Raw genomic sequence first — 11,184 nt, 5'->3', positions numbered from 1 at the left:
AAAATTTGGGACTTTCATGGGTCTCCTATTTGGTCCTTTAGATTCGCACCTCATTCCTTGCTTCTTGCTACTAACTGAATATGCATTTTACAAGACATAGTATAGACAAAAGAACAAGTCCTATAAATTCGTATAAAACTTAGGAACATCTGGCCATTAATTTAGTAAACTCTGAACATCTTCAACAATAATAATCACCAGATCCATTATATTTTCTAAATATATTACCCATCTCTATTATTATGAAAGTACTCAGATAATCATTTAAACATATATCTGAAATACCTAGCTTTGCCATCATGAAAATACTCCACTGTAACCCGTAAACCTATGTCTAAGTTACTATTGGCATATGCAATTAGAAAAATAGTATAAATAACCCCTAATTTTTGTCTAAAATTACCCGCATGCCATTATTAAAATTCATATGAAGTAACCCATAAATGCGCATCTACATTATTATTCTCTGCATTGTTAGAAATAACCAAAAGCCATTATGAAAAAGTGTCTAAAAAGATCCTACAAATTGCATCTAAATTATCCATCTCTGACATTATTAGAAATAATTTAGAGTAAACCACGTAAAACACACACACTTATAAATTGTCCAATTCTACCGTGGTTAATATATAGAAAACATAACTTTTGATATGCATGCATGATTTGTGTCATTATTTATACCATATATAAAATGTATGCAGGAAATGATGATCATATCGATTTTATATGTCAAACACATAGCTAAAGCTATAAGGTTTTTGTCTAAACAGATGCCAAACACATTTGGAGGTACGGTTTGATGCAAAAGAGGTAAACTGTGAATGTGGTTGGGGAAGTGTAGGGAATAACAGATAATAATCAGATATAAAAAATTATCTATATATTGGTATTGTGTTGGAATATGAAAAAATAGAGAGAGCAAAGATACCCAAAAAAAATTGATTAGCTATGGGCCCAAGTTCAGCCAAGAGCCTTCCAACACTTAACACAAACATCATAAAATTACTAGTTCATGATTACGCCTGGGTTGATGGATTAGTGCATATTATTCTTTTTATCTCAATTAGTGCATATTATTGGTACAACCCACTAGAATTCATAGGATGAATGCTCATGATGAAACACCTTGTTTAGAGGACTATACCAAACAACACGAAATAGAGTTTGTAGGTTCAGGGACCGGTACGGCGCAGCAGATGCAGCAAGGCTGGATGTGTGGAGCGGGCATCATCGTGGCCTGTTGGCAACGAGATATACACTCGTCTAAGGTTTGTGAGGAGCATATGGGTCAGTGATCAGAGATGTTAGCCAGCACAAATTAAAATGAAAAAACAAACTGTTCATCGTCTATATATAGTTTGTTAAATCCAGGCATAAATTAAAATACGATCGATGCATCTTCCAAGCTGTGTCTATCTGCATAACACTATTTTGCCACTTCATAATGTGTGTCGTGCTACTTATGCGGTAATAATCACACAAGTTCATGTCCCTCTGGTCATCCCTAGTAGCTGGGCTTTCTTCTTAGAATCTCAGCCACCCTTCTATCATCGCTCAGTACCAGTTGTTGCTCAGTACCATGCACGAAAAAAACACAAGGATCACTACAAGGTAAGGTCCATCCGGCTGCGACATCTCCTAATGAACATATCACAAGCCTCGTCAATCTCATCGTCTATATTGAACGTCAGACCTTCAGCCTCCCGGTTGCTCCTGATGACCTCGATGACCGATGGCTCATCGAGCACATCAAGAACATCGACATTACCACCACCTTCCTGTACATCTTCCTCATCATTGCAATGATAATTGTCATCGTCGAAGAGGGAACTTGTCCAATCATGGTAGCCATGACGATCATCCTCGTCGAACACTGCGATCTCAAAGAGACTAAGACCAGCCTTCTTACCACCGTGATCACCAGCGGCAGGCTCTTTTCTTGGCGCCATTGCCTTGCTTAGCACGAGAGCCCTGTCAAGGTGGTCCGCCATAATCTTCTCCTGGTTCGACGACGACACGAGTGTGTGGACCTTGCGAGACATGGCGGCGACCACCGCCATCCTTCGGCGCAGCGAGGCCAGGATGATGAGCTTTGTTCTTAGAGCGTCAATCTTGCTCTTGATCGACGTCACGGCCTTCTTGAGGAGATCGGGGGCGCTCTTGCTGAGCTTCATCTTCGATGTGGAGTGGTGGTGAGGTTGCTTGTCATGCAGATTTGCTACGGAACTGCTGTGCCTCATGGTTGGCATGCACGAGATCGAGTAGTAGCTAGGTCAGTAGTGAGCTCCAGAGATGAGCTAGGTATTTAGCTAGTAGCTATTGGTTTGAGACCGAGGCATGGGCCTTGCCTTGATGCCGCATGAGGGTACTTATAGGCATCAACAACCACGAGCACTAAAAAGTTCAAGTTGCAATTTTGCTCGTGTCGAGGTCTAGCTTTTGGCAGCTTTGCTTTAAACAAAATCAAAGGGCCTTTATTTGGTTAGCTAGCAAAAAGCATGAAAGACACATTTGAAGAAAATCACTTGACACATGTGGAGGAAGCACTACACACAATTAACAACTGAAGTTTGAGAATGGAAGAAAAGTAGTTAAAGTGTAATTAACTCATAGCAAGAAAAACAGTGGAGGGGAGAAATAAGAGATGGTATGCAAGCGGTGAAAGAATTCTGGTTAGGTAGAAAAGAACACATGCATGTCTCAAGTGAAGGTTGGCTAGCTCCTGCGGATGATCCAGTATAATATCTTCTCGGTGGACATGTATTATTAGCTAGCATGGCAGCCTTCGATCGCATGGCTGCTAGCCCCCAAATAAAGGCCCACCATCAACCAAAGAGATCTCTTTTCGTAGCCAAGTCGCACAAAGTTGCCGGGCGGGGACGCTTTCTTGGCCCTTCTCCGAGCCATCCATGGCCAATAGTGGCAGGGCAGGCTGTGAGACCAGAGAGCCTCAAATTTCCAGCGAGCCAGATCGTGCGTTCCCACGGATCGCAACGCCGTCCTCGGCTTTTTAATACCTGATGGCTGATGCTTTCGACGCTAGCTTTTGCACGCACCACGCAGTGCTTCCAGTTTGTGTTGTATAGGCACTTCTCGGTGCTCGCTTCTGCAGTGATTTCGTCTCTTTTACTTATGTCCATGGCGTGGAGATATGCTGGTCACGTACTCGTTGCATATTTTCGCCGACCCCGGCCCGTTGCATTATTTGCCCTGTTGCGGTGTGGGGCGCAGCGCTGCATGCATAGAACCGCACGTGCTCCCGGTGCCCATGCTTGGCAACCAAGAATCAACACGGTCGTCTGGCCGGCTTTCAAAGCTGTGCTGTTCTGGTGATCAAATCGGGATTTGCTATTTAACAGGCGCCTGAAATCTCTCTTCTTCTCAGGCAACACAGGACAGTCATCCTCCTCTTTCGGTCAGCTGAGGCATGCAGAGCAGCCGCCTGAGATTCAGACGTCTGTAGTTTAGGAAGTGTGGATCAAATAATGGCCCCAAAGAGCGCGCAAACGAAATTTATAGTCAAGTGGCAAACTCCCATTATGGGCAGGAAAAGGCAGGGGGGGCAGGGCCTAATACAAAATGGCCCGGGGCGTGGAACGCGAGTTTCGCCGCCATAGAGAAGTCACAAGATCTTTGCATGCAGCTGCTTTGTCGTCTCGCTCGCATGGCTGCGCGTGTGAAGCTAAGTGCGCGAAGAACACGCTCGTAAGAGTGCGGTGTAGCTTTCTGGTTTCTGTCTATTTTTTGGTTGACACAACCGTTGAACCTAGCTAAGTAGCTAGCTAGCGCACCGTAGTATAGATGAAGGTTTTCATTTTCAAAAATTAAAATTTATCGGGGGTCACAGATAAAGAGGATAAACAGGATATATCGAAAATATTGGACCAAATTCAAATAAAATTTAATTTGAATTTAAGTAAATTTAAACAAAATTTGTATGAAAAAGATAGATATTTTCTTATCGGCACCTACGAATAAAGAGGATATATCAAAAATATCAGGAGATTTCGGCCGATATTGGAAACCCTGGTATAGATCATCTATCCAGCCTTCACCGCGAGAGAAATCACCAGGTTGCAGCTGTGTCAAATGGACACTTGTCGCTGTAGGAATAGATGTCCGCTGTCTATGGCACATCGTTCTCTTCTTTATTATTCTCTCGGTTTAAAACTATAGGACGTTTTGACTTTTCTGGGGAGTAATATATCAGGAGACGGTGGAACAAGCGACCACCGCCCGCACCAGCAGCGCCACTGATAGGAGTCAGTGAACCATCTCTTCATTCATAGCGCCCGGAGAAAATAAACAACATATCAAGTTAGAAGGATATTAAATAAGATACTCTCTCTCCTTTTATTTTTACATGTCACATTAGCTTTGTTCTAAGTCAAATCTTATTATCTTTGGCCATTTATTTTTTAAAAATCTTTATAGTTTTACAACACATAAATTATATATTACAAAAGTATGTCTCATGATGAATCTAAAAATATAAATCCTATGCAATGAACCTGTATAAATTTTCTGAAATTGACAATCAAAGATATAAAGTTTGATTTAGAACAAAGCTAATATGACAAGTAAAAAATAAAGGAATACACAATAGAGCAGTAGCACAACAGATGCTAATCCTTATTCCTGACGCACACCTTTCAAGAAATAAACGTAATCCTGAGTTAAGTAAAGGACGAAATAAATCATATGGAGCAACGGGAGCACTAGGGTTTGGTTTGGTTTGGTTTGGTTTGGTTTGAAAAGTTTAGATAAAACTGACTGAGCTAGGAGCACTAGGGGCACGGTGTACACGAGGAAAACCGATGCCGCAAATCAGATTTGTTGCATCTAAATCAATCACACGTGGAGCCTCCTCTATTAGGGACACATTACCTCTGAAACGTAGATCAAGGGATAAACATCTTACTTAGATGAAGAAATTGATTCCTCTACTTCGCCCTGGCGTAGTTGCGCCGCAGCCGCGTGGACGCCGGTGTCGTGGGAGCCCGGCGCGATGGAGTCTAGCATAGTGGTGGCGATGCAGAGGCGACGATGACGCGAGGTGCCGCAGTCCAGTGGTGACGGCGAAGTCAGTGGGTCTTCCCGTCACTGGCAGCACCCTCTTTAGATCGGGTTAGGTTTAACTGTTGGTGGGTCACGGTAGCTCAGGTCAACCTTGTAGTTAGAGCCCTAGTCCCTACCTTTCTTTATAGTGCCGTGCAACGGGGGCCCACCAACCATGTAGTGGTTGGACGCCCCCAATCAGGGCGTTAATCCGAGGGCCCAATTGGCCGGCCAATTGGTGGAGATCAAACTAACATCCTCGTCTCCTCGAGATCTCTTGGGCCTACTGCAGTCGAGCCTCTGCTCAACAACTATCTTGAGGCCATGCACTTTTCCCTTTATCAATGTATCTATAACAATCTCGTCGCACGCATCAACACCTACAATACACCATTTGGATATCGACATTGAGACCTGGAATTTAGAATTGGACATCACATGAGTTTCCCCAATTCTATTGTTAGATGTCTCCATGTCTAACAGCCTTTCGTGGTTATATTTCTTACGCTGTCGTTCAAAAAAGATGATATCCAAAGAGGAATCAGTAAATGATTTTGTTGAATGATTAACAGACATAAATGAAATGGGGATTATACATACCAACTTATCGGCTTCTTCCGATTTTCCGCCGATGTAGCGAAGCATTGCCCACATTACATAAAACCCGCATTCATTATTTCCTGCCGGCTATTTTAGGTACTTCCCCTCCATTTCGACAACCTTGAATGGGACCTGCATCCCATCGATTTGTCTTCTTCGGACATTGAGCAATATTAAAAGAAGAAACGTTAGAAAGCGGTATGTGTGATTAGAAAATAATATGTTATTAGGATCGCTTACTAATTCAGCACTGCCACCACTGCATCCAGATGATGAAATGATTTTTTCTTCGAGTCCCACACCCCGATCAGATTTTTGGCAAGATTAATACAAATGAAGACGAAGTGGTGGCTGCAATCATAGAATCCTAATTATCGAATAATCTTTAAAAAAAAGAAGCATAAAATTAAAAGTTGAGAACACATACTCACAGTTGTAGGCTAGAAGTATGTGGGTTTTGTTCTTCATCTTGAATTCGTCGAAAACAACAATCAATCTCTGTTTCAGGTCTTCCACGTCACATCCATGGAGGCCTAGACATGTCTTCTCATTGACTCGCAAGGGGTCCAAGAAGCCTATGTTATCCCATTTGCTTTTTAGAATACAAAATTTTGCTATACACCTACATAAAATCATGGAAAGTGCTCAAAAGTTAATAATTTGTGTCCCGCCAGAGAAGTTAATTGTAATATCATACGTGTAGGGTACTTACATAGTCCACAGCATCAACATTTGTGTATCGAGAGAGCGTTTCTGGTATAGCTGGAACAAGCACTCCCACTCGACATCGAATTTCTCTTCTTCAGGATAATTAAAAACATGTGGCGAACAGATAATAACCTCAAAACCAAAGTCCTCTGTCTCTATTGTTTGAGCCATGTAATATTCATGCAACTGGCGCATATATGTTGTCAAATTTTTATACTCGTAATTAGGAACCAAAAGATTGCCCCTTTCATACTTCATTGCCGGTGTTGCCGTTCCTTGTACATCATAATAGATGGTCGCGGCCTCTTCTATGGTTAATTCGGGGTTGTCTTCGATGAATTTTTGTATCTTCCTTAAATCTTCATTGTGTATTTCATCGGCTCTTGTTGTAGCTTACTGATTTTGTGTTTGCCTTTCAAATTTGGACTTCAACAAAAATGGAGGCAGTGAGGCATAGAGATTGAAGAAACTAATATAATCTTCCTTTGAGATGTGTGCTGTAAATTTTCCTTCCATCAAGTTTGTAAGGCTGTCACTGAATGACCTTTTTCTTTTTTGTTGGTCCACTTTGGGAGCATTAGCGACCGAATCCAAGGACCTTTTCTGCGACTGCGAGAATGCCTTTGATCTTGTTTTGGGCTAAGGTGGAGGAGGAGGATGAGACGAGAATTCTGTTTTCCCGAGGCTGATGAAGACGGAGGAGGAGGAGGAGTCTTCTCTTTTCTCGAGGGTGATGAAGATGGAGTCGGACGAGAAGGAATAGAAGGAGACCTCTGTCTTCTCGGGGGTGATGGCAAGGGATGAGGAGAGGAGTGATCTCTGTTGGGAGATGGTGAGTGATCATCGTGGGTGGGCGAAGACTCGCAATCGTCCTCATCATCAAAGGACAATTGGTGGTCAAGCTTAATGAAGCGCTTGCGCCAGGCCACTTGAGAGCCCTTGTTATGACCAAGTTTCAGCCTGTCTTTCGCTATGGGGTACTCAATGTGTATCTTGTTATACTTCTTATCAAGTATTCTGTCAATGGTGACATGAACGTACCCCTGTAGAATTGGGTGGCCATTAATGGTCCCGTCTCCCACAAGCCAGGCCTAGCTGAGCGCCATCTTGTCCTTTGTCCATTCCTGATGGATGTACAACTTGACATTGATGGGTTCAATGATGCCATCCACCGGATGAGGCACATTCGTATCTTCTTCATCGAGCGGGGTCGATGTGAAGCTGCTGCGGCCCCTAAACTGTGGGCTAAAGGCAGTAGGAGTAGGGTTTTGTGGTACTCCTAACCCCTTAGATAGCAAAATTTGCTGGACTCATGCTTCAACAGTCGCCTCAATCCATGCGTCCGTTCTTTCTTCCATCTCTTTTAGTCACCTCAAATACTCTGCCTCCTAATCCGCTCTACCCCTCGAGTGGCTCTGGTAAGTGTTAGATTCTTAGGGGAATGCTAGTTTCCAAGGAACAACACCGGCTCCTCTAGAGCGACCAGGGTGCTCCTTGGTTCTGAGTGCTTGGGTGAGCATGTCTTTCTTCCTATTAGAAGTGCGAGTCCCTTGCCTCACCTTCTCAATTACCTGGGAGATCCTCTAGATGAGTTCGCTCATGGGTTGATTTGTGAAGCCAAAGTTCCTGTCCTCTGCTTGGCGTATATTCCTCCCCATACAGTATATTACCGATCTTGGCTCCCAATCGGTGGTCTCAACCTGAATGTCTTCCTTAGCAAGGCGATCCATCTTTTCAAGTTCTATTTCAAATTCTAGCATCTTTTTGGCGTAGCCACGAGAGCCAAGATGATGAGGATTCGTCGCTTTGTATGAGTTCTCCTTATTCTTCCTGCTCAGTTCTAAGTACTCCTTGGATAACCTATATTCTTTAAAATCTTGCCAGAAGTCCTTCTGCTTGCTAAACTATCCACCATCAAAATCTGGCTCTTTATTTTGGAGGACAAAATTCTTGTACAATGTCCCCTTGAAATTCTTGAAGCATGTCCCCATGATTTCTTTTGCTTTTTTCTTGACTAACTCCTTGTCATACTCCATTGGGGAAGTGAAATACTCTAGGATCTTGATATCCCACATGTAATCCTTCTCACTTTCGGAAACCATCCATGGGTCATCATCTTTCCCAATCCACTTCCTGTACCTAATCGAGGTGAAGTCCCTAACAAGTAACCCGAGGATAGCCTTGTATTTGGTCAAAGCTATAGGCGGTGAGACTGGATCCCTGAATTCATCGAACTGAGTAATGTGCCAGTGTGCATTCCTACCAATAGGAATCTTTGACACGCCTCGCTTGGATCTGGCCTTCCTGCTACCCGAACCCTCTGGCTCCTCGGCCGATGGAGGCTCCTGCTAGAGACACCAAGTAAGCTATGACCCTCTCAATTGATTAGCGTGTGTGGCTATATAGTTACATGATACCAAAGTTACCTAGCCATCTTGGTCATTTTGACCTAGATCGAGTAGGCCAGACGGGGTCCATGGCTACTCGTTCTCACCATCCTGATTGGCACCATCACTGTTTGTTGGATCATGCGTCTCTCTCGTCCCAGTGATATCAGCCGCTTCTTATTGCCGATCTGTTCTTCGATGACTAGGTAACAGGCGACGATGAGTCATGGCTGTGACACGATCGTGGTTAGTTTTGGCTACGGACAACTACTAATAGCATATGTTCATATATATATATATATATATATATATATATATATATATATATATATATATATATATATATATATATATATATATATATATATATATATATATATATAATGTTTAATGCAAAGTCTAATAATAAGTCCACATACAACAAAGTCAAATAATAGTATATGTTCACCTAGAACAAATTCATTGTTTGATTGACCACATGCAACAAAGTCCACCTACTGTTCTACGAAACTAAGCCTACATCAACTTTCAAATAAAAAAAGCAATGACCATAGCCATAAATAAAAGCATGACATCTTTCCAAGATCAAGGAGCAATTCTCCTAATCTTCACATCTTCGGCAGTTGGCTTCTCTTCAATCTCCAGTGCCAGCGGATGGCCATGGTTTACATTCATTGGACCATAGTAGGCCGGTTGCCCATGGTTTGCAAGGTAGGCCAGATGACTATAGTTGGTCCTCAAAGCTTCAGCTTCTGTGTTGTACTTTTTGTGCAAATTACCAGAGTAGCGATTGATTTGAGCATAGCAATCTTCCTAGGTTCGATAAATCCTAGGCATGTGACCAACACGCACTACATACCATGCCATGTTTGCCTATACATTTAAGTAAATTAGGCATATGGTAAGTGGTAATGGTAACTCACTGAATAAGAGTTATTATTCAAGTTATATGTCCAAACTAAATCTATTTAATGTTCTTTATCCTTGATATGATAAAAACATACCTAAATAATGAGACTATTTATTATTCGGAGATCAATGTGGTTTAGTCATCACACTTGCTAGCATGCAGCATCATATGTCATTGGTTAATAGTTAGCAACAGGGGTGCTCATGTGAATTTCTCAAGTAAGCAAGCATACTTTACTTTGTATAGGCATGGACACCCTAGCCTGTAACAAACAAAACATTGAAGTAGGTTGCTAGAAATGCAAATAAAAGCATGTTACTCATCCTCCAAGCAATCCAGGTTACATTTCAAATGGAAATTTTGTAGGGCTGCAAAGTCTATTTTACTAAATCACATAATGCACATAAAATACTCACTTTACAATCATTGATCATGAGAGAAAGTAAAATAGCTTATTATGTGCATTGCTTTGCTAGTATTGCATGTCGCTACTGCAAGAGTTGAGAGATGCTTTTTGGAAATGAAGATTGTCAAAACAACTTTGTCTAATTGCGTGGGTGATCAGCACTTGAGTCATAGACTTATTTGCTATCTAGAGAAAGAAGAAATGAAGAAAGTGACCAATGAGGCCGTGGTTCGACATTTCATGACAATGGAAGGAAAAGGGCATAAATATGATCTCTGATAGGTAATGCAATGCATCTACTATTAATGGAAAATTCTACAGTTTATTTGCTAAATAACTGACCTATCTGTTTTCTTTCCTTTTAGGCTAGTGGGATCTTCATCATGGTCTCCTGGATCACATATTATGCTAAATGGGGCATGTTTTGTTCATGATGTTGGGATTCTATCAATGATGACTATACTAAAGTGATCAATGTTGTCTTCTTTTTATTAAATGGTGAGTGTTATGTTTGGACCAAAATCTCATCTCTATTGCTAAATATGGTAGTTGCACATTAGTTATGCTATTTTTTATTGAACATCATATTGGTTAGTGTAGTTATGAATTAAGTGGTGCACCCCCAATCATTTTGCTCTAGCTTTGCCCCTAACTAGCAGTACACGAATACCCAAGAAACATAATCACATACTGTCACTTAATGTAGACATAAGTCAACTTTTTTTCTTCTTAGAAGTGAATTGGTAAAAATGTGTTACACAAACGTTCCCCCAAAATAAGTATTACTAGATTCAAGTAAGTAACAACACCTCTACTGATTCAAGTAAGCAGCAACACTGTGGGACATTTTATCAGACACATAGCGGGCAGTGAGCCATGCACTCACCGTGGGGGTGGGAAAGTAGCTGTCCACGTGTTCCTGAAGGCCTCGGTGGTGGGAGTGCAGGCGTGGAGGAGTAGGGGCACTATCGGCGTCATGGACGAGGAATGAGGGCACGGACGGCGCGGTGCTCTGGCTTGGGGCGGTAGACGGCGTGGGGTGGTGCTCCGGCGTGGGGTGGTGCTTCGGCACGAGGTGGTGCTCTGGCGGCGTGGAGGGAGGGGTTGGCACAGGG

The 11,184-nt window shown here is 42.3% G+C and overlaps 1 protein-coding gene across 1 annotated transcript; it reads right to left on the bottom strand.

The window, feature by feature from the left end:
• Window positions 1-1,366: 1,366 nt before the first annotated feature.
• LOC136546585 (uncharacterized) lies at window positions 1,367-2,317 on the bottom strand. The gene has a single exon (XM_066538557.1). The coding sequence runs from the start codon at window positions 2,247-2,249 to the stop codon at window positions 1,605-1,607; it is 645 nt and encodes a 214-aa protein (XP_066394654.1). The 5' UTR covers window positions 2,250-2,317; the 3' UTR covers window positions 1,367-1,604.
• Between the last annotated feature and the right edge of the window lie 8,867 nt (window positions 2,318-11,184).

The sequence above is a fragment of the Miscanthus floridulus genome, chromosome 3, assembly GCF_019320115.1.
Source record: "Miscanthus floridulus cultivar M001 chromosome 3, ASM1932011v1, whole genome shotgun sequence".
Taxonomy (NCBI): Eukaryota; Viridiplantae; Streptophyta; class Magnoliopsida; order Poales; family Poaceae; genus Miscanthus; species Miscanthus floridulus.
The sequence above is the reverse complement of the archived record's forward strand: the minus strand, read 5'-3'. Positions and strand labels throughout refer to the sequence as shown.

Excerpts from the sequence above, each read along its gene's own strand:
- LOC136546585 (XM_066538557.1), bottom strand. The coding sequence starts at position 2,249 with ATGCCAACCATGAGGCACAGCAGTTCCGTAGCAAATCTGCATGACAAG.